Source organism: Scyliorhinus torazame, chromosome 1 (genome assembly GCF_047496885.1).
Source record: "Scyliorhinus torazame isolate Kashiwa2021f chromosome 1, sScyTor2.1, whole genome shotgun sequence".
In the NCBI taxonomy this organism is placed as follows: domain Eukaryota; kingdom Metazoa; phylum Chordata; class Chondrichthyes; order Carcharhiniformes; family Scyliorhinidae; genus Scyliorhinus; species Scyliorhinus torazame.
The window spans coordinates 419,050,926-419,075,540 of record NC_092707.1 but is presented as its reverse complement, the minus strand read 5'-3'; the positions used below and the strand labels follow the sequence as shown (position 1 = coordinate 419,075,540).

The window sequence follows — 24,615 nt, the reverse complement described above, 5'->3', positions numbered from 1 at the left end:
TACTGTGGAATGGACTGCCTGCTGTGACAGTGGAGGCGGAATGCTGTACTGTGGAATGGACTGCCTGCTGTGAGAGTGGAGGCGGAATGCTGTACTGTGGAATGGGCTGCCTGCTGTGACAGTGGAGGCGGCGTGCTGTACTGTGGAATGGACTGCCTGCTGTGAGAGTGGAGGCGGAATGCTGTACTGTGGAATGGGCTGCCTGCTGTGAGAGTGGAGGCGGAATGCTGTACTGTGGAATGGGCTGCCTGCTGTGAGAGTGGAGGCGGAATGCTGTACTGTGGAATGGGCTGCGTGCTGTGAGAGTGGAACATAGAACATAGAACATAGAACAATACAGCGCAGTACAGGCCCTTCGGCCCACGATGTTGCACCGAAACAAAAGCCATCTAACCTACACTATGCCATTATCATCCATACGTTTATCCAATAAACTTTTAAATGCCCTCAATGTTGGCGAGTTCACTACTGTAGCAGGTAGGGCATTCCGCGGCCTCACTACTCTTTGCGTAAAGAACCTACCTCTGACCTCTGTCCTATATCTATTACCCCTCAGTTTAAAGTTATGTCCCCTCGTGCCAGCCATATCCATCCGCGGGAGAAGGCTCTCACTGTCCACCCTATCCAACCCTCTGATCATTTTGTATGCCTCTATTAAGTCTCCTCTTAACCTTCTTCTCTCCAACGAAAACAACCTCAAGTCCGTCAGCCTTTCCTCATAAGATTTTCCCTCCATACCAGGCAACATCCTGGTAAATCTCCTCTGCACCCGCTCCAAAGCCTCCACGTCCTTCCTATAATGCGGTGACCAGAACTGTACGCAATACTCCAAATGCGGCCGGACCAGAGTTCTGTACAGCTGCAACATGACCTCCCAACTCCGGAACTCAATCCCTCTACCAATAAAGGCCAACACTCCATAGGCCTTCTTCACAACCCTATCAACCTGGGTGGCAACTTTCAGGGATCTATGTACATGGACACCTAGATCCCTCTGCTCAGCCACACTTTCAAGAACTTTACCATTAGCCAAATATTCCGCATTCCTGTTATTCCTTCCAAAGTGAATCACCTCACACTTCTCTACATTAAACTCCATTTGCCACCTCTCAGCCCAGCTCTGCAGCTTATCTATATCCCTCTGTAACCTGCTACATCCTTCCACACTATCGACAACACCACCGACTTTAGTATCATCTGCAAATTTACTCACCCACCCTTCTGTGCCTTCCTCTAGGTCATTGATAAAAATGACAAACAGCAACGGCCCCAGAACAGATCCTTGTGGTACTCCACTTGTGACTGTACTCCATTCTGAACATTTCCCATCAACCACCACCCTCTGTCTTCTTTCAGCTAGCCAATTTCTGATCCACATCTCTAAATCACCCTCAATCCCCAGCCTCCGTATTTTGTGCAATAGCCTACCGTGGGGAACCTTATCAAACGCTTTGCTGAAATCCATATACACCACATCAACTGCTCTACCCTCGTCTACCTGTTCAGTCACCTTCTCAAAGAACTCAATAAGGTTTGTGAGGCATGACCTACCCTTCACAAAGCCATGCTGACTATCCCTGATCATATCATTCCTATCAAGATGATTATAAATCTTGTCCCTTATAATCCCCTCCAAGACTTTACCCACTACAGACGTGAGGCTCACCGGTCTATAGTTGCCGGGGTTGTCTCTGCTCCCCTTTTTGAACAAAGGGACCACATTTGCTGTCCTCCAGTCCTCTGGCACTATTCCTGTAGCCAATGATGACATAAAAATCAAAGCCAAAGGTCCAGCAATCTCTTCCCTGGCCTCCCATAGAATCCTAGGATAAATCCCATCAGGTCCCGGGGACTTATCTATTTTCAGCCTGTCCAGAATTGCCAACACCTCTTCCCTACGTACCTCAATGCCATCTATTCTATTAGCCTGGGGCTCAGCATTCTCCTCCACAACATTATCTTTTTCCTGAGTGAATACTGACGAAAAATATTCATTTAGTATCTCGCCTATCTCTTCAGACTCCACACACAATTTCCCATCCCTGTCCTTGACTGGTCCTACTCTTTCCCTAGTCATTCGCTTATTCCTGACATACCTATAGAAAGCTTTTGGGTTTTCCTTGATCCTTCCTGCCAAATACTTCTCATGTCCCCTCCTTGCTCGTCTTAGCTCTCTCTTTAGATCCTTCCTCGCTACCTTGTAACTATCCATCGCCCCAACTGAAACTTCACACCTCATCTTCACATAGGCCTCCTTCTTCCTCTTAACAAGAGATTCCACTTCCCTGGTAAACCACGGTTCCCTCGCTCGACGCCTTCCTCCCTGTCTGACCGGTACATACTTATCAAGAACACGCAGTAGCTGATCCTTGAACAAGCCCCACTTATCCAGTGTGCCCAACACTTGCAGCCTACTTCTCCACCTTATCCCCCCCAAGTCACGTCTAATGGCATCATAATTGCCCTTCCCCCAGCTATAACTCTTGCCCTGCGGTGTATACTTATCCCTTTCCATCATTAACGTAAACGTCACCGAATTGTGGTCACTGTCCCCAAAGTGCTCTCCTACCTCCAAATCCAACACCTGGCCTGGTTCATTACCCAAAACCAAATCCAACGTGGCCTCGCCTCTTGTTGGCCTGTCAACATATTGTTTCAGGAAACCCTCCTGCACACACTGTACAAAAAACGACCCATCTATTGTACTCGAACTATATCTTTTCCAGTCAATATTTGGAAAGTTAAAGTCTCCCATAATAACTACCCTGTTACTTTCGCTCATATCCAGAATCATCTTCGCCATCCTTTCCTCTACATCCCTAGAACTATTAGGAGGCCTATAAAAAACTCCCAACAGGGTGACCTCTCCTTTCCTGTTTCTAACTTCAGCCAATACTACCTCGGAAGAAGAGTCCCCATCTAGCATCCTCTCCGCCACCGTAATACTGCTCTTGACTAGCAGCGCCACACCTCCCCCTCTTTTGCCTCCTTCTCTGAGCTTACTAAAACACCTAAACCCCGGAACCTGCAACATCCATTCCTGTCCCTGCTCTATCCATGTCTCCGAAATGGCCACAACATCGAAGTCCCAGGTACCAACCCACGCTGCCAGTTCCCCTACCTTGTTTCGTATACTCCTGGCATTGAAGTAGACACACTTCAAACCACCTACCTGAACGCTGGCCCCCTCCTGCGACGTCAAATCTGTGCTCCTGACCTCTATACTCTCATTCTCCCTTACCCTAAAACTACAATCCAGGTTCCCATGCCCCTGCTGCATTAGTTTAAACCCCCCCAAAGAGCACTAACAAATCTCCCCCCCAGGATATTTGTGCCCCTCAGGTTCAGATGTAGACCATCCTGTCTGTAGAGGTCCCACCTTCCCCAGAAAGAGCCCCAGTTATCCAAAAATCTGAAACCCTCCCGCCTGCACCATCCCTGTAGCCACGTGTTTAAATGCTCTCTCTCCCTATTCCTCATCTCACTATCACGTGGCACGGGCAACAACCCAGAGATAACAACTCTGTTTGTTCTAGTTCTGAGCTTCCATCCTAGCTCCCTGAAAGCCTGCCTGACATCCTTGTCCCCTTCCCTACCTATGTCGTTGGTGCCAATGTGGACCACGACTTGGGGCTGCTCCCCCTCCCCCCTAAGGACCCGGAAAACACGATCCGAGACATCATGTACCCTTGCACCTGGGAGGCAACATACCAAACGTGAGTCTCTCACGCTCCCACAAAATCTCCTATCTGTGCCCCTGACTATAGAGTCCCCAATTACTAATGCTCTGCTCCTCTCCCCCCTTCCCTTCTGAGCAACAGGGACAGACTCCGTGCCAGAGGCCCGTACCCCATGGCTTACCCCTGGTAAGTCGTCCCCCCCACAAGTATCCAAAGCGGTATACTTGTTTCTCAGGGGAACGACCGCAGGGGATCCCTGCACTGACTGTTTTTTCCCAGTCCCTCTTACAGTTACCCACCTATCTCCAATCTTTGGTGTAACTAATTCCCTGAAGCTGCTATCTATGACCCCTTCTGCCTCCCGAATGATCCGAAGTTCTTCCAACTCCAGCTCCAGTTCCCTAACTCGGTCTTGGAGGAGCTGGAGATGGCAGCACTTCCTGCAGGTAAAATCAGCAGGGACACTAACTGCATCCCTCACCTCAAACATCCTGCAGGAGGAACATTGCACTCCCTTCCCTGCCATTCCTCCAACTTTCTACCAAGATCTGGCTAACAACTAAATTAAATTTTTATAAAAAATAATAATAATATAATAAAAATATGGTACCTCCCTCAGACCAATGGGTTTTATTATTAGGTTAGAGGAGGAGGGCGGGTGGGAGACACTACACGTGTAGTGTCTCAGGTTTCCTCTCCACCAGAATTTATTGGTGTGGGTCTTCCCAGACGTCCGCGGGTCGACTTCCTGTTCCCGCCTAAAAAACTGATTTTAAAAAAAAAAGAAAAATTCTCAGCTCCTGCTGAAATTGACTAACCAGCGAGCTCCACTCCCGCCGAAATCGACTGGCCTGCCCCTGCAAAGAGAAGTGCTTTTAAAGGTTGATTTACCTCCCAGCAACCTCCTTCCGCAATGCTCCCGCTGAAATTGACTAACCAGCGAGCTCCACTCCCGCCGAAATCGACTGGCCTGCCCCTGCAAAGAGAAGTGCTTTTAAAGGTTGACTTACCTCCCAGCAACCTCCTTCCGCAATGCTCCCGCTGAAACTGACTAACCAGCTGCTCTCACGCCGCCGAAATCGACTGGCCTGCCCCTGCAAAGAGAAGTGCTTTATGCGGAATGCTGTACTGTGGAATGGGCTGTCTGCTGTGACAGTGGAGGCGAAATGCTGTACTGTGGACTTGACTGCCTGCTGTGAGAGTGGAGGCGGAATGCTGTACTGTGGAATGGGCTGCCTGCTGTGAGAGTGGAGGCGGAATGCTGTACTGTGGAATGGACTGCCTGCTGTGAGAGTGGAGGCGAAATGCTGTACTGTGGAATGGACTGCCTGCTGTGAGAGTGGAGGCGGAATGCTGTACTGTGGAATGGACTGCCTGCTGTGAGAGTGGAGGCGGAATGCTGTACTGTGGAATGGGCTGCCTGCTGTGAGAGTGGAGGCGGAATGCTGTACTGTGGAATGGGCTGCCTGCTGTGAGAGTGGAGGCGGAATGCTGTACTGTGGAATGGGCTGCCTGCTGTGACAGTGGAGGCGGAATGCTGTACTGTGGAATGGGCTGCCTGCTGTGAGAGTGGAGGCGGAATGCTGTACTGTGGAATGGACTGCCTGCTGTGAGAGTGGAGGCGGAATGCTGTACTGTGGAATGGACTGCCTGCTGTGAGAGTGGAGGCGGAATGCTGTACTGTGGAATGGACTGCCTGCTGTGAGAGTGGAGGCGGCGTGCTGTACTGTGGAATGGGCTGCCTGCTGTGACAGTGGAGGCGGAATGCTGTACTGTGGAATGGGCTGCTTGCTGTGAGAGTGGAGGCGGCGTGCTGTACTGTGGAATGGGCTGCCTGCTGTGAGAGTGGAGGCGGAATGCTGTACTGTGGAATGGGCTGCCTGCTGTGAGAGTGGAGGCGGAATGCTGTACTGTGGAATGGGCTGCCTGCTGTGACAGTGGAGGCGGCGTGCTGTACTGTGGAATGGGCTGCCTGCTGTGAGAGTGGAGGCGGAATGCTGTACTGTGGAATGGACTGCCTCTGTGAGAGTGGAGGCGGAATACTGTACTGTGGAATGGGCTGCCTGCTGTGAGAGTGGAGGCGGAATGCTGTACTGTGGAATGGGCTGCCTGCTGTGAGAGTGGAGGCGGAATGCTGTACTGTGGAATGGGCTGCCTGCTGTGAGAGTGGAGGCGGAATGCTGTACTGTGGAATGGGCTGCCTGCTGTGACAGTGGAGGCGGCGTGCTGTACTGTGGAATGGGCTGCCTGCTGTGAGAGTGGAGGCGGAATGCTGTACTGTGGAATGGGCTGCCTGCTGTGAGAGTGGAGGCGGAATGCTGTACTGTGGAATGGGCTGCCTGCTGTGAGAGTGGAGGCGGAATGCTGTACTGTGGAATGGGCTGCCTGCTGTGAGAGTGGAGGCGGAATGCTGTACTGTGGAATGGGCTGCCTGCTGTGAGAGAGGAGGCGGCGTGCTGTACTGTGGAATGGACTGCCTGCTGTGACAGTCGAGGCGGAATGCTGTACTGTGGAATGGACTGCCTGCTGTGAGAGTGGAGGCGGAATGCTGTACTGTGGAATGGACTGCCTGCTGTGAGAGTGGAGGCGGAATGCTGTACTGTGGAATGGGCTGCCTGCTGTGAGAGTGGAGGCGGCGTGCTGTACTGTGGAATGGGCTGCCTGCTGTGAGAGTGGAGGCGGAATGCTGTACTGTGGAATGGGCTGCCTGCTGTGAGAGTGGAGGCGGAATGCTGTACTGTGGAATGGACTGCCTGCTGTGAGAGTGGAGGCGGAATGCTGTACTGTGGAATGGGCTGCCTGCTGTGAGAGTGGAGGCGGAATGCTGTACTGTGGAATGGGCTGCCTGCTGTGAGAGTGGAGGCGGAATGCTGTACTGTGGAATGGGCTGCCTGCTGTGAGAGTGGAGGCGGAATGCTGTACTGTGGAATGGGCTGCCTGCTGTGAGAGTGGAGGCGGAATGCTGAACTGTGGAATGGACTGCCTGCTGTGAGAGTGGAGGCGGAATGCTGTACTGTGGAATGGGCTGCCTGCTGTGAGAGTGGAGGCGGAATGCTGTACTGTGGAATGGGCTGCCTGCTGTGACAGTGGAGGCGAAATGCTGTACTGTGGAATGGGCTGCCTGCTGTGAGAGTGGAGGCGGAATGCTGTACTGTGGAATGGGCTGCCTGCTGTGACAGTGGAGGCGGAATGCTGTACTGTGGAATGGGCTGCCTGCTGTGAGAGTGGAGGCGGAATGCTGTACTGTGGAATGGGCTGCCTGCTGTGAGAGTGGAGGCGGAATGCTGTACTGTGGAATGGGCTGCCTGCTGTGAGAGTGGAGGCGGCGTGCTGTACTGTGGAATGGACTGACTGCTGTGAGAGTGGAGGCGGAATGCTGTACTGTACAATGGGCTGCCTGCTGTGAGAGTGGAGGCGGCGTGCTGTACTGTGGAATGGACTGCCTGCTGTGAGAGTGGAGGCGGAATGCTGTACTGTGGAATGGGCTGCCTGCTGTGAGAGTGGAGGCGGAATGCTGTACTGTGGAATGGGCTGCCTGCTGTGAGAGTGGAGGCGGAATGCTGTACTGTGGAATGGGCTGCCTGCTGTGAGAGTGGAGGCGGAATGCTGTACTGTGGAATGGACTGCCTGCTGTGAGAGTGGAGGCGGAATGCTGTACTGTGGAATGGGCTGCCTGCTGTGAGAGTGGAGGCGGAATGCTGTACTGTGGAATGGGCTGCCTGCTGTGAGAGTGGAGGCGGAATGCTGTACTGTGGAATGGGCTGCCTGCTGTGACAGTGGAGGCGGAATGCTGTACTGTGGAATGGGCTGCCTGCTGTGAGAGTGGAGGCGGAATGCTGTACTGTGGAATGGGCTGCCTGCTGTGACAGTGGAGGCGGAATGCTGTACTGTGGAATGGGCTGCCTGCTGTGAGAGTGGAGGCGGAATGCTGTACTGTGGAATGGGCTGCCTGCTGTGAGAGTGGAGGCGGAATGCTGTACTGTGGAATGGGCTGCCTGCTGTGAGAGTGGAGGCGGAATGCTGTACTGTGTAATGGACTGCCTGCTGTGAGCGTGGAGGCGGCGTGCTGTACTGTGGAATGGACTGCCTGCTGTGAGAGTGGAGGCGGAATGCTGTACTGTGGAATGGGCTGCCTGCTGTGAGAGTGGAGGCGGAATGCTGTACTGTGGAATGGACTGCCTGCTGTGAGAGTGGAGGCGGAATGCTGTACTGTGGAATGGACTGCCTGCTGTGAGAGTGGAGGCGGAATGCTGTACTGTGGAATGGACTGCCTGCTGTGAGAGTGGAGGCGGAATGCTGTACTGTGGAATGGGCTGCCTGCTGTGAGAGTGGAGGCGGAATGCTGTACTGTGGAATGGGCTGCCTGCTGTGACAGTGGAGGCGGAATGCTGTACTGTGGAATGGACTGCCTGCTGTGAGAGTGGAGGCGGCGTGCTGTACTGTGGAATGGACTGCCTGCTGTGAGAGTGGAGGCGGAATGCTGTACTGTGGAATGGACTGCCTGCTGTGAGAGTGGAGGCGGAATGCTGTACTGTGGAATGGACTGCCTGCTGTGAGAGTGGAGGCGGAATGCTGTACTGTGGAATGGGCTCCCTGCTGTGAGAGTGGAGGCGGAATGCTGTACTGTGGAATGGACTGCCTGCTGTGAGAGTGGAGGCGGAATGCTGTACTGTGGAATGGGCTGCCTGCTGTGAGAGTGGAGGCGGAATGCTGTACTGTGGAATGGGCTGCCTGCTGTGAGAGTGGAGGCGGAATGCTGTACTGTGGAATGGACTGCCTGCTGTGAGAGTGGAGGCGGAATGCTGTACTGTGGAATGGGCTGCCTGCTGTGAGAGTGGAGGCGGAATGCTGTACTGTGGAATGGGCTGCCTGCTGTGAGAGTGGAGGCGGCGTGCTGTACTGTGGAATGGACTGCCTGCTGTGAGAGTGGAGGCGGAATGCTGTACTGTGGAATGGGCTGCCTGCTGTGAGAGTGGAGGCGGAATGCTGTACTGTGGAATGGGCTGCCTGCTGTGAGAGTGGAGGCGGAATGCTGTACTGTGGAATGGGCTGCCTGCTGTGAGAGTGGAGGCGGAATGCTGTACTGTGGAATGGGCTGCCTGCTGAGAGAGTGGAGGCGGATTGCTGTACTGTGGAATGGACTGCCTGCTGTGAGAGTGGAGGCGGAATGCTGTACTGTGGAATGGGGTGCCTGCTGTGAGAGTGGAGGCGGAATGCTGTACTGTGGAATGGGCTGCCTGCTGTGACAGTGGAGGCGGCGTGCTGTACTGTGGAATGGGCTGCCTGCTGTGAGAGTGGAGGCGGAATGCTGTACTGTGGAATGGGCTGCCTGCTGTGACAGTGGAGGCGGAATGCTGTACTGTGGAATGGGCTGCCTGCTGTGAGAGTGGAGGCGGAATGCTGTACTGTGGAAAGGGCTGCCTGCTGTGACAGTGGAGGCGGAATGCTGTACTGTGGAATGGGCTGCCTGCTGTGACAGTGGAGGCGGAATGCTGTACTGTGGAATGGACTGCCTGCTGTGAGAGTGGAGGAGGAATGCTGTACTGTGGAATGGGCTGCCTGCTGTGAGAGTGGAGGCGGAATGCTGTACTGTGGAATGGGCTGCCTGCTGTGACAGTGGAGGCGGAATGCTGTACTGTGGAATGGGCTGCCTGCTGTGAGAGTGGAGGAGGAATGCTGTACTGTGGAATGGGCTGCCTGCTGTGAGAGTGGAGGCGGAATGCTGTACTGTGGAATGGGCTGCCTGCTGTGACATTGGAGGCGGAATGCTGTACTGTGGAATGGGCTGCCTGCTGTGAGAGTGGAGGCGGCGTGCTGTACTGTGGAATGGACTGCCTGCTGTGAGAGTGGAGGCGGAATGCTGTACTGTGGAATGGGCTGCCTGCTGTGAGAGTGGAGGTGGCGTGCTGTACTGTGGAATGGGCTGCCTGCTGTGAGAGTGGAGGCGGAATGCTGTACTGTGGAATGGGCTGCCTGCTGTGACAGTGGAGGCGGAATGCTGTACTGTGGAATGGGCTGCCTGCTGTGAGAGTGGAGGCGGCGTGCTGTACTGTGGAATGGACTGCCTGCTGTGACAGTGGAGGCGGAATGCTGTACTGTGGAATGGGCTGCCTGCTGTGAGAGTGGAGGCGGCGTGCTGTACTGTGGAATGGGCTGCCTGCTGTGAGAGTGGAGGCGGAATGCTGTACTGTGGAATGGGCTGGCTGCTGCGACAGTGGAGGCGGAATGCTGTACTGTGGAATGGGCTGCCTGCTGTGAGAGTGGAGGCGGAATGCTGTACTGTGGAATGGGCTGCCTGCTGTGAGAGTGGAGGCGGAATGCTGTACTGTGGAATGGGCTGCCTGCTGTGAGAGTGGAGGCGGCGTGCTGTACTGTGGAATGGGCTGCCTGCTGTGAGAGTGGAGGCGGAATGCTGTACTGTGGAATGGACTGCCTGCTGTGAGAGTGGAGGCGGAATGCTGTACTGTGGAATGGGCTGCCTGCTGTGACAGTGGAGGCGGCGTGCTGTACTGTGGAATGGGCTGCCTGCTGTGACAGTGGAGGCGGAATGCTGTACTGTGGAATGGGCTGCCTGCTGTGACAGTGGAGGCGGCGAGCTGTACTGTGGAATGGGCTGCCTGCTGTGAGAGTGGAGGCGGAATGCTGTACTGTGGAATGGGCTGCCTGCTGTGAGAGTGGAGGCGGAATGCTGTACTGTGGAATGGACTGCCTGCTGTGAGAGTGGAGGCGGAATGCTGTACTGTGGAATGGGCTGCCTGCTGTGAGAGTGGAGGCGGAATGCTGTACTGTGGAATGGGCTGCCTGCTGTGAGAGTGGAGGCGGAATGCTGTACTGTGGAATGGGCTGCCTGCTGTGAGAGTGGAGGCGGAATGCTGTACTGTGGAATGGACTGCCTGCTGTGAGAGTGGAGGCGGAATGCTGTACTGTGGAATGGGCTGCCTGCTGTGACAGTGGAGGCGGAATGCTGTACTGTGGAATGGGCTGCCTGCTTTGAGAGTGGAGGCGGAATGCTGTACTGTGGAATGGACTGCCTGCTGTGAGAGTGGAGGCGGCGTGCTGTACTGTGGAATGGGCTGCCTGCTGTGAGAGTGGAGGCGGAATGCTGTACTGTGGAATGGGCTGCCTGCTGTGAGAGTGGAGGCGGCGTGCTGTACTGTGGAATGGACTGCCTGCTGTGAGAGTGGAGGCGGCGTGCTGTACTGCTCTATGTTATATGTATCGTTCTTTGTTCTTTATTCTAATCACGAACCTATCTGTCTCTGTCTTAAAGACACTCAGTGATTTGACCTCCACAGCCTTCTGCGGCAAAGAGTTCCACAGATTCACCCCCGTCTGGCTGAAGAAATTCCTCCTCATCTCAGTTTTACAACTAATACTCCTGGATATTACTCTGCATTTCATAATCCTGGATATTACTCTATAGCTCATACTCCTGGATATTACTCTGCATTTCATAATCCTGGATATTACTCTGTAGCTAATACTCCTGGATATTACTCTGCATTTCATAATCCTGGATATTACTCAACATCTCATAATCCTGGATATAACTCAACAGTTTATAACCCTTGATATTACTCTACAACTGATAATCCTGGATATTACTCGACAGCTAATTATCCTGGATATTACTCAACAGCTAATAATCCTGGATATTACTCTACAGCTAATACTACTGGATATTACTCAAGAGATAATAATCCTGGCTATTACTCTATCGTTAATAATCCTGGATATCACTCTATAGCTAACACTCCTGGATACGACTCTACATCTCATAATCCTGGATATTACTCTACAGTTTATAATCCTGGATATCACTCTTTCGCAAATAATCCTGGATATCACTCTATAGCTAATACCCCTGGATATTACTCAACAGCTAATAATCCTGGATATTACTCTACAGCTAATACTACTGGATATTACTCAAGAGATAATAATCCTGGATATTACTCTACAGTCAATAATCCTGGATACTACTCTACAGTTTATAATGATGGATATTACACGAGAGCTAATAATCCTGGATATTACTCGACAGTTAATAATCCTGGATATTACTCGACAGTTAATAATCCTGGATATCACTCTATCGCTAATAATCCTGGATATTACTCTACAGCTAAGAATCCTGGACATTATTCTACATCTCATAATCCTGGATATTACTCTTCAGATTATAATCCTGGATATTACTCTATCACTAATAATCCTGGATATCACTCTATAGCTAATACCCCTGGATATTCCTCTACAGATTATAATCCTGGATATTACTCTACAGCTAAGAATCCTGGACATTATTCTACATCTCATAAACCTGGATATTACTCTACAGATTATAATCCTGGATATTACCCTATAGCTAATAATCCTGATATTACTCTACATCTCAATCCTGGATACTACTCTACAGCTAATTATCCTAGATATTACTCTACATCTCGTAATCCTGTACATTACTCTACAGCTAATACTCCTGGATACTACTCTATAGTTGATAATCCTGGATATTACTCTACCGTTTATAATCCTGGATATTACTCTATAGCTAATAATCCTGGATATTACTCTACAGTTAATAATCCTGGATATTAATATATAGCTAATAATCCTGGATATTACTCTACAGTTTATAATCATGGAGATTACTCTACAGTGAATGATCCTGGATATTACTCTACAGTTTATAATCCTGGATATTACTCTACAGTTTATAAACCTGGATATTACTCTATAGCTAATAATCCTGGAAATTACTCTATAGTTAATAATCCTGGATATTACTCTACAGTTTATAATCCTGGATATCACTCTTTCGCTAATAATCCTGGATATCACTCTATAGCTAATACTCCTGGATATTACTCTACAGATTATAAACCTGGATATTACTCTACAGCTAAGAATCCTGGACATTATTCTACATCTCATAAACCTGGATATTACATAACAGATTATAATCCTGGATATTACCCTATAGCTAATAATCCTGGATATCACTCTATAGCTAATACTCCTGGATACTACTCTACAGCTAATAATCCTGGATATTACTCTACAGTTTATAATCCTGGATATTACTCTACATCTCATAATCCTGGATATTACTCTACATCTCATAATCCTGGATATTACTCTACAGTTTATAATTCTGGATATTACTCTATAGCTCATAATCCTGTATTTTACTCTACAGATTATAATCCTGGATATTACTCTCCAGTTTATAATCCTGGATATCACTCTATCGCTAATAATCCTGGATATTACTCTACAGCTAAGAATCCTGGACATTATTCTACATCTCATAAACCTGGATATTACACTACATCTCATAATCCTAGATATTACTCTACAGATTATAACCCTGGATATTACTCTATAGCTAATAATCCTGGATATTACTCTACATCTCATAATCCTGGATACTATTCTACAGATTATAATCCTGGATATTACTCTATAGCTAATAATCCTGGATATCACTCTACATCTCATAATCCTGGATACTATTCTACAGATTATAATCCTGGATATTACTCTATAGCTAATAATCCTGGATATCACTCTATAGCTAATACACCTGGATACTACTCTACAGCTAATAATCCTGGATATTACTCTACAGTTTATAATCCTGGATATTACTCTACATCTCATAATCCTGGATCTTACTCTACAGTTTATAATCCTGGATATTAGTCTATAGCTAATAATCCTAGATATTACTCTACAAATTATAATCCTGGATATTACTCTACAGTTTATAATCCTGGATATCACTCTATCGCTAATAATCCTGGATATTACTCTACAGCTAAGAATCCTGGACATTATTCTACATCTCATAAACCTGGATATTACACTACATCTCATAATCCTAGATACTACTCTACAGTTTATAACCCTGGATATTACTCTATAGCTAATAATCCTGATATTACTCTACATCTCATAATCCTGGATACTACTCTACAGCTAATTATCCTAGATATTACTCTACATCTCGTAATCCTGTACATTACTCTACAACTAATACTCCTGGATATTACTCTATAGCTAATAATCCTGGATATTACTCTACAGTTAATAATCCTGGATATTAATATATAGCTAATAATCCTGGATATTACTCTACAGTTTACAATCATGGAAATTACTCTACAGTGAATAATCCTGGATATTACTCAATAGTTAATAATCCTGGATATTACTCGACATTAATAATCCTGGATGTTACTCAGGGTTTATAATCCTGGATATTACTCTACATCTCATAATCCTGGATATTACTCTACAGTTTATAATCCTGGATATTACTCTACAACTAATAACCCTGGATATTACTCTACACCTAATAATCCTGCATATTACTCTACAAGTAATAATCCTGGATATTACTCTATGGCTAATAATCCTGGATATTACTCTACATCTCATAATCCTGGATATTACTCTACAGATTATAATCCTGGATATTACTCTATAGCTAATAATCCTGGATATCACTCTATAGCTAATACTCCTGCATACTATTCTACATCTCATAATCCTGGATATTACTCTACAGTTTATAATCCTGGATATCACTCTTTTGCTAATAATCCTGGATATCACTCTATAGCTAATACTCCTGGATATTACTCTACAGATTATAATCCTGGATATTACTCTACAGCTAAGATTCCTGGGCATTATTCTACATCTCATAAACCTGGATATTACTCTACAGATTAAATTCCTGGATATTACTCTATAGCTAATAATCCTGGATATCACTCTATAGCTAATACTCCTGGAAACTACTCTTCAGCTAATAATCCTGGATATTACTCTACAGTTTATAATCTTGGATATTACTCTACATCTCATAATCCTGGATATTACTCTACAGTTTATAATCCTGGATATTACTCTAAAGCTAATAATCCTGGATATTACTCTACAGTTTATAATCCTGGATATCACTCTATCGCTAATAATCCTGGATATTACTCTACAGCTAAGAATCCTGGACATTATTCTACATCTCATAAGCCTGGATATTACACTACATCTCATAATCCTAGATACTACTCTACAGATTATACCCCTGGATATTACTCTATAGCTAATAATCCTGGATATTACTCTACATCTCATAATCCTGGACATTATTCTACATCTCATAAACCTGGATATTACACTACATCTCATAATCCTAGATACTACTCTACAGATTATACCCCTGGATATTACTCTATAGCCAATAATCCTGGATATTACTCTACATCTCATAATCCTGGATACTACTCTAAAGCTAATACTCCTGGATATTACTCTACAGCTAATACTACTGGATATTACTCTGTGGCTAATAATCCTGGATATTACTCTACAGTTATTAATCCTGGAGATTAATCTATAGCTAATAATCCTGGATATTACTCTACAGTTTATAATCATGGAGATTACAGTGAATAATCCTGGATATTACTCTATAGTTAAAAATCCTGGATATTACTTGACATTAATAATCCTGGATGTTACTCTACAGTGTATAATCCTGGATATTAATCTATAGCTAATAATCCTGGATATTACTCTACAGTTTATAATCATGGAGATTACTCTACAGTGAATAATCCTGGAAATTACTCTATAGTTAATAATCCTGGAAATTACTCTATAGCTAATAATCCTGGATATTACTCGACACCTAATAATTCTGGATATTACTCTACATCTAATAATCCTGGATATTACTCTATAAATAATAATCCTGGATATTACTCTACAGCTAATACTCCTGGCTATTACTCTACAGTTTATAATCCTGGATATTACTCAATAGCTAATAATCCTGGGTACTACTCTACAGTTAGTAATCCTGGATATTGCTCAACAGTTAATCGTGGATATTATTCTATAGCTAATAATCCTGGATATTATTCTACAGTTTATAATTCTGGATATTATTCGACAGTTTATAATCCTGGATATTACTCTACATCTCATAATTCTGGATATTACTCTACAGTTTATAATCCTGGATATCACTCTACATCTCACAATCCTGGATATTACTCTACAACAAATAATCCTGGATATTACTCTACAAGTAATAATCCTGGATGTTACTCAACATCTCATAATCCTGGATATAGATACATAGATACATAGAAGATAGGAGCAGGAGGAGGCCTTTTGGCCCTTCGAGCCTGCTCCACCATTCATCACGATCATAGCTGATCATCCAACTCAATAGCCTAATCCTGCTTTCTCCCCATAGCCTTTGATCCCATTCTCCCCAAGTGCTATATCCAGCCGCCTCTTGAATATATTCAAAGTTTTAGCATCAACTACTTTCTGTGGTAATGAATTCCACAGGCTCACCACTCTTTGTGTGAAGAAATGTCTCCTCATCTCTGTCCGAAATTGTTTGCCCTGAATCCACAGACTGTGACCCCTGGTTCTGGACACACCCATCATTGGTAACATCTTCCCTGCATCTACCCTGTCCAGTCCTGTTAGAATTTTATAAGTCTCTATGAGATCCCCCCCTCGTTCTTCTGAACTCCAGCGAGAACAATCCCAACCGAGTCAACCTCGCCTCATATGACAGTCCCGCCATCCCTGGAATCAGTCTGGTAAACCTTCGCTGCACTCCCTCGAGAGCAAGAACATCCTTCCTCAGAGAAGGAGACCAAAACTGCACACAACACTCCAGGTGTGGCCTCACCAAGGCCCTGTACAATTGTAGCAACACATCCCTGCTTCTATACTCGAAACCTCTCGCAATGAAGGCCAACATACCATTAGCCTTCTTTACCGCCTGCTGCACCTGCATGCTTACCTTCAGCGAATGGTGCACAAGGACACCCAGGTCCCGCTGCACTCTCCCCTCTCCCAACTTACAACCATTCAGGTAGTAATCTGCCTTCCTGGTTTTGCTTCCGAAATGAATAACCTCACACTTATCCAAATTATACTGCATCTGCCATTGGTTTGCCCACTCGCCCAACCTGTCCAGATCTTGCTGTCGGATCCCTGCATCCTCGTCACAATTCACCCTCCCACCCAACTTGCCATCATCTGCAAACTTTGAGATGTTACATTTTGTTCCCTCATCCAAATCATTAATATATATTGTGAATACCTGGGGTCCCAGCACCAATCCCTGTGGAACCCCATTGGTTACTGCCTGCCAATTTGAAAAGGACCCATTAATCCCTACTCTTTGTTTCCTCTCTGCCAACCAGTTTTCTATCCACCTCAATACATTGCCCCCAATCCCATGCGCTTTAATTTTGAACAATAATCTCTTTTGCGGGACTTTGTCAAGCGCCTTCTGAAAGTCCAAATATACCACATCGACTGGCTCCCCCTTGTCAACTGTACTGGTTACATCTTCAAAGAATTCCAACAGATTTGTCAAACATGATTTTCCCTTCATAAATCCATGCTGACTCTGACTGATCCTGCCACTGCTTTCGAAATGTTCCGCTATAAAGTCCTTGACAATGGTTTAAAGCATTTTCCCCACTCCCGATGTCAGGCTGACTGGTCGATAATTCCCTGCTTTCTCTCTGCCTCCCTTTTTGAATATCGGAGTGACGTGAGCTACCCTCCAATCTGCAGGGACAGTTCCAGAGTCTATAGAGTTGTACAGATACTGATTTTGACCTTTCTATTTTTTTCCCTTAAAGGTGCAAATGTTCCCATCCTGAGTCAGCCGGAGGTGCTGAATGTCAGAGAGGCTCTCACTGCCCAGATCCAATGCTCAGCGCAGAATGTTGACTTGAGTAGAACTGACCTGCACTGGTTTCGACGCAGTCTGAGAGGCTATGAAACGTTTGCTACACACCGTGCTGATAATTCTGTGGAAATGAAAGAAGATTTAAAAGACCGATTTCAATCTACCAGAAATATCTCCAATAATGTCGTCACTCTAACAATCACAAATATCCAACAGGAAGATGTGAGTGTCTATTACTGTAGGGTGTGGTCTGAGGTGTATGGAAGTGGAACCCAGTTGAATATCACCGGTAAGAACTCCTTTAAAATCCATTCTATCACTGCCTGGAACAGACAGGACTGGGCATTTTCCCTGAAGCACTGCAGTCTTTGTGGAGATTGATGTGCTCCTCCTGTGCTATGTGGTAAATCATGGAAGCTTCAGTTGTCCCTGGTGACCACGTGTGCAGGAAGTGTGTCCAACTGCAGCTCCTGACTAACCGCGTTTCGGGGCTGGAGCTGAGGGTGGATTCACTGTGGAGCATCCGCGACGCTGAGCAGGTCGTGGATAGCACGCTCAGTGAGGTGGTCACACCGCAGGTGAGGACTGGACAGGCAGAAAGGGCATGGCCACCAGGCAGAGTAGAGGAAGGCAGGTAGTGCAGGAGTCCCCTGTGACCATCCCCCTTTCTAACTGATAGACCGTTTTGGATACTGTTGGGGGAGATGCCTGTGTTGGGAAAGCAGTGACAGCCAACTTCATGGCACCCGTGGGTGGGGCTGCTGCACAGGAGGGAAGAATGTCAGTGGTCAGCGATTCAATTGTAAGGGGAGCAGAGAGGTGTTTCTGTGGCTGCAAAAGAGAATCCAGGATGGTGTGTTGCCTCCCTGGTGCCAGGGTCAGGGGTGTGACTGAACGGCTGGAGGGAACACTGAAGGTGGAGGGTGTCATGATATTCAGGTAAACATCATAGCACATACATACTGATGGACAGATCAACGGACCAATCAACACACACACAACACCACAGCCAATCACAGGCAAGAGCATACACAGTACAAAACAGGAAACACGACACTTCCTGAGGATTCCAGGTGGAGACAGCTCAGGGCACAGAGTTCACAGCAAGCCACTCAGACATCCACCATGTGCTGAGTGCCACTACAAGATAGTATTAGGAATAGATCCACAGATTCTAGGGTTATGATCGAACCTCAGTAACCAGTTTACCACTGTAAATAAATGTTAGCAATAAAACTGAGTTGTACCATTCGCAACCGTGTTGGTCCGTCTGTGTAGCAGAGTACCCAACACATCAGAGGGCAAACAGACAGATACTGTGGTTCACATTGGTACAAATGATATAGGCAGAAAATGGGATGAGGTCCTGCAGGCAGAATTTAGGGAGCTAGGAAGTAGATTAAAAGTAATTTCTGGATTACTTCCGGTGCCAAGTGCGAGTGAGTATAGAAACAGGAGGTTCGTTCAGGTGAATGAATGTCTGGAGAGATGGTGCAGGAGGGAGGGCTTTAGATTTCTGGGACATTGGGACCATTTTTGGGGATGTTGGGACCTGCACAAGGCGGACAGTTTGTACCTGAACTGAAATGGGACCAGCATCTTGCAGGGGGGTTTGCTAGTGCAGTTGGGGAGGGTTTAACCTAACTTGGCAGGGAGCTGGGATCCTGAGAGAAGGTGCAGCAGGGATAGAGTCAGGAAGGCAGAGAGTGTCCAGACCAGATAAGTCACCAGGGAGTTTGGCAAGACTGGATGGTATTCATTTTAATGCAAGGAGTCTGACGAACAAGGCAGATGAATTTTTCATGAAAATTAAAACTCGCTGCCTGAAAGGGTGGTGGAGGCAGAGACCCTCATAACATTTAAGAAGTATTTAGATGTGCACTTGCGATCCCACGGCAGACACGGCTATGGACCAAGTGCTGGGGGAATGAAATTAGAGCAGTTAGGTGGTTATTTGTGACCAATGCAGATGCGATGGGCCGTAGGGTCCTTTCTGGAGACATCCCTGACTCTATGGCCGGGATTCTCCGCCCGTGGCCGGTGTCATAATATACACATCAGTATATGATGGTGCAGAGACACACACTGACTGACACACTGCAAGACCAATCAACACACACAACACAGCAGCCAATCACCAGTTAGGGCACGGTCACTATAAAGGCAGAGGGCACTAGTTTCCCCACTCATTCGGGATGCAGCCTCTGAGACAGACAGAGCCCGCAGTCAGTAGCACAAACATCCACCATGTGCTCGCAGTATAGGCTGGTCAGGTTAGGCATAGGTCTTCAGTCAATCTAACATAGTGTCGACCCACAGTGCAAGTATGTCTAACAGCTCTTCGTTAAATAAAATAGAGTTGTCCTATTACAAGTGTTGGTAGCCTGTCTATGTTACTGCTAAGGTAAACGCAGTCTCCACAGATCCAGAGTACCCAACACATCACGGTACCAGTATGTGATGTTAGAGTTTAATAGACCTACCTTAGAACATAGAACATAGAACGATACAGCGCAGTACAGGCCCTTCGGCCCACGATGTTGCACCGAAACAAAAGCCATCTAACCTACACTATGCCATTATCATCCATATGCTTATCCAATAAACTTTTAAATGCCCTCAATGTTGGCGAGTTCACTACTGTAGCAGGTAGGGCATTCCACGGCCTCACTACTCTTTGCGTAAAGAACCTACCTCTGACCTCTGTCCTATATCTATCACCCCTCAGTTTAAAGCTATGTCCCCTCGTGCTAGCCATTTCCATCTGCGGGAGAAGGCTCTCACTGTCCACCCTATCTAACCCCCTGATCATTTTGTATGCCTCTATTAAGTCTCCTCTTAACCTTCTTCTCTCTAACGAAAACAACCTCAAGTCCATCAGCCTTTCCTCATAAGATTTTCCCTCCATACCCGGCAACATCCTGGTAAATCTCCTCTGCACCCGCTCCAAAGATTCCACGTCCTTCCTATAATGCGGTGACCAGAACTGTACGCAATACTCCAAATGCAGCCGTACCAGAGTTTTGTACAGCTGCAACATGACCTCATGACTCCGGAACTCAATCCCTCTACCAATAAAGGCCAACACACCATAGGCCTTCTTCACCACCCTATCAACCTGGGTGGCAACTTTCAGGGATCTATGTACATGGACACCTAGATCCCTCTGCTCATCCACACTTCCAAGAACTTTACCATTAGCCAAATATTCTGCATTCCTGTTATTCGTTCCAAAGTGAATCACTTCACACTTCTCTACTTTAAACTCCATTTGCCACCTCTCAGCCCAGCTCTGCAGCTCATCTATGTCCCTCTGTACCCTGCTACATCCTTCCGCACTGTCGACAACACCACCGACTTTAGTGTCGTCTGCAAATTTACTCACCCACCCTTCTGCGCCTTCCTCTAGGTCATTGATAAAAATGGCAAACAGCAACGGCCCCAGAACAGATCCTTGTGGTACTCCACTTGTAACTGAACTCCATTCTGAACATTTCCCATCAACCACCACCCTCTGTCTTCTTTCAGCTAGCCAATTTCTGATCCATATCTCTAAATCACCCTCAATCCCCAGCCTCCGTATTTTCTGCAATAGCCTACCGTGGGGAACCTTATCAAACGCTTTACTGAAATCCATATACACCACATCAACTGCTCTACCCTCGTCTACCTGTTCAGTCACCTTCTCAAAGAACTCGATAAGGTTTGTGAGGCATGACCTACCCTTCACAAAGCCATGCTGACTATCCCTAATCATATTATTCCTATCTAGATGATTATAAATCTTGTCTCTTATAATCCCCTCCAAGGCTTTACCCACAACAAACGTGAGGCTCACCGGTCTATAGTTGCTGGGGTTGTCTCTACTCCCCTTCTTGAACAAAGGGACCACATTTGCTATCCTCCAGTCCTCTGGCACTATTCCTGTAGCCAATGATGACATAAAAATCAAAGCCAAAGGCTCAGCAATCTCCTCCCTGGCTTCCCAGAGAATCCTAGGATAAATCCCATCAGGCCCTGGGGACTTATCTATTTTCAGCCTCTCCAGAATTGCCAACACCTCTTCCCTACGTACCTCAATGCCATCTATTCTAATAGCCTGGGTCTCAGCATTCTCCTCCACAACATTATCTTTTTCCTGAGTGAATACTGACGAAAAATATTCATTTAGTATCTCGCCTATCTCTTCAGACTCCACACACAACTTCCAATCCCTGTCCTTGACTGGCCCTACTTTTACCCTAGTCATTCTTTTATTCCTGACATACCTATAGAAAGCTTTTGGGTTTTCCTTGATCCTACCTGCCAAATACTTCTCATGTCCCCTCCTTGCTCGTCTTAGCTCTCTCTTTAGATCCTTCCTCGCTACCTTGTAACTATCAATCGCCCCAACCGAAACTTCACACTTCATCTTCACATAGGCCTCCTTCTTCCTCTTAACAAGAGATTCCACTTCTTTGGTAAACCACGGTTCCCTCGTTCGACGCCTACTACTTGCCTGAGCGGTACGTACTTATCAAGAACACGCAGTAGCTGTTCCTTGAACAAGCTCCACTTATCCAGTGTGCCCAACACTTGCAGCCTACTTCTCCAACCTATCCCCCCCAAGTCATGTCTAATGGCATCATAATTGCCCTTCTCCCAGCTATAACTCTTGCCCTGCGGTGTATACTTATCCCTTTCCATCACTAACGTAAACGTCACCGAATTGTGGTCACTGTCCCCAAAGTGCTCTCCTACCTCCAAATCTAACACCTGGCCTGGTTCATTACCCAAAACCAAATCCAAAGTGGCCTCGCCTCTTGTTGGCCTGTCAACATATTGTGTCAGGAAACCCTCCTGCACACATTGTACAAAAAACGACCCATCTAATGTACTCGAACTATATCTTTTCCAGTCAATATTTGGAAAGTTAAAGTCTCCCATAATAACTACCCTGTTACTTTCGCTCTTATCCAGAATCATCCTCGCCATCCTTTCCTCTACATCCCTAGAACAATTTGGAGGCCTATAGAAAACTCCCAACAGGGTGACCTCTCCTTTCCTGTTTCTAACCTCAGCCCATACTACCTCGGAAGAAGAGTCCCCATCTAGCATCCTCTCCGCCACCGTAATACTGTTTTTGACTAGCAGCGCCACACCTCCCCCTCTTTTGCCTCCTTCTCTGAGCTTACTAAAACACCTAAACCCCGGAACCTGCAACATCCATTCCTGTCCCTGCTCTATCCATGTCTCCGAAATGGCCACAACATCGAAGTCCCAGGTACCAACCCATGCTGCCAGTTCCCCTACCTTGTTTCGTATACTCCTGGCATTGAAGTAGACACACTTCAAACCACCTACCTGAACGCTGGCCCCCTCCTGCGACGTCAAATCTGTGCTCCTGACCTCTATACTCTCATTCTCCCTTACCCTAAAACTACAACCCAGGTTCCCATGCCCCTGCTGCATTAGTTTAAACCCCCCCAAAGAGCACTAACAAATCTCCCCCCCAGGATATTTGCGCCCCTCAGGTTCAGATGTAGACCATCCTGTCTGTAGAGGTCCTTCAAGTGATCTGCCTTTGACCAGCAATCAGCCATCCGGTAGTATGGACAGCGTCCGTCCTCCCCCGCCGCTCCGCATCACCGGCAACCTCGGTGCGAACTGGGAAATCTTTAAACAACGATTCCAGCTGAACCTCGAAGCTACAGACCTGGAAGCTGCCTCAGACACCAGGAAGATTGCTCTCTTCCTCTCCACGGCCGGGAACCACGCCATCCATATCTTCAACTCTCTCACTTTCGCTGAAGGTGAAGACAAGTCCAAGTTCAAGACAGTCCTGCTCAAATTCGACAGTCACTGTGACATCGAGGTCAATGAAAGTTTTGAGCGCTGTGTCTTTCAACAGCGTCTTCAGGGTCAGGATGAACCTTTTCAATCTTTCCTCACCCACCTTCACATCCTCGCGCAGTCCTGTAATTACGGCTCCACCTCCGACTCGATGATCCGTGACCAGATCGTTTTCGGTGTAATCGGACCCCCTACGCCAGCAGCTCCTCGAGGTTAAACAGCTCACCCTTGCGATAGCCATCGAGACCTGCGTTCTGCATGAACTCGCCACTAACCGATACTCGCACATTCAAGCGGCTGAAACGGCGCGGCAAAGTCCCACGAGGCAGAGCGGGTGCAAGCCATTAAACAACTCCAGAGCCTAAACCTAGATGAGGGTGGCCATTTCAGCGCTTTTCGCGGGCTCCCGCGCATGCACGCACTGACCGAGGGGACGGCGAGGCCGAAGACCGCACTGCGTAGGCACGCACTACGTACGACCGCACTGTGCATGCGCGGTGGCGTACCGAATGTTCTGACGTCACGACGTGCGGCAACTGTGGCTCCGCCCACTTAAAGCGGCAATGTCCTGCAAAATCACGGCGCTGTCTCCAATGTGGCAAGCTTGGCCACTCTGCAGCCCTATGCAGGTCTGCTCAACCTACTACCTCTCGTCGCTCCACCCAGCCATGCAGGGATGTCCGAACCATCCGGTCACCGATTCCGATTCCGACTCCGACTCGATTCCGGACCTTGACACCGCGGACCCTAAAGCACCATTTCGGGTGGGCATCATCACCAAACACAAGCTGCTCCAGAAGACAAAAGCCAAGTCTCCCAATATTCAGCATTGATCCGGACGACGAGTGGTGTGCCACCCTCACGGTTAACCGATCCCGCATCCGATTCCGCCTGGACACCGGCGCTTCGGCAACCTCATTGCGCGGTCTGACCTCGAAAACCTCCATGTCAAGCTGACCATCCTGCCATCCGCCTGCCAGCTTCTGGACTATAATGGCAATGCCATTGCTGCCAGCGGCTCTTGCCAGCTTGAAGTGTCGCACTGGTCATTAAAGGCTAACCTGCCATTCGGAATAGTGGGACCCACTAAAGCCCCCCTGCTTGGTGCTCAGGCGTGCAAACTTCTAAACCTTGTCCAAAGGGTTCGCTCCCTGTCACCCACTGACGCTTCCACATCTCAGGACGCTGACTTTCGGACTCAGCTGAACGCCATCATCACCCGATACCACGGTGTATCGAGGGCATGGGCACACTCCCATACACTTATAAAATCTTGTTAAAACCAAATGCCACGCCTGTGGTGCACGCACCTCGCAGGGTACCAGCACCCCTCAAGGACCGCCTCAAGCAGCAGCTGCA

General features: G+C 48.2%; 1 protein-coding gene across 1 annotated transcript in view; it reads left to right on the top strand.

Annotated features, from left to right (window-relative positions):
- Window positions 1-24,615, top strand: part of LOC140428634 (junctional adhesion molecule C-like) — a 196,793-nt gene that overhangs the window by 111,161 nt on the left and 61,017 nt on the right. Inside the window, exon 3 of the mRNA XM_072515303.1 lies at window positions 17,375-17,713. Within this exon, the coding sequence (XP_072371404.1) occupies window positions 17,375-17,713 (339 nt within the window). The remainder of the gene's footprint in view (window positions 1-17,374; window positions 17,714-24,615) is intronic.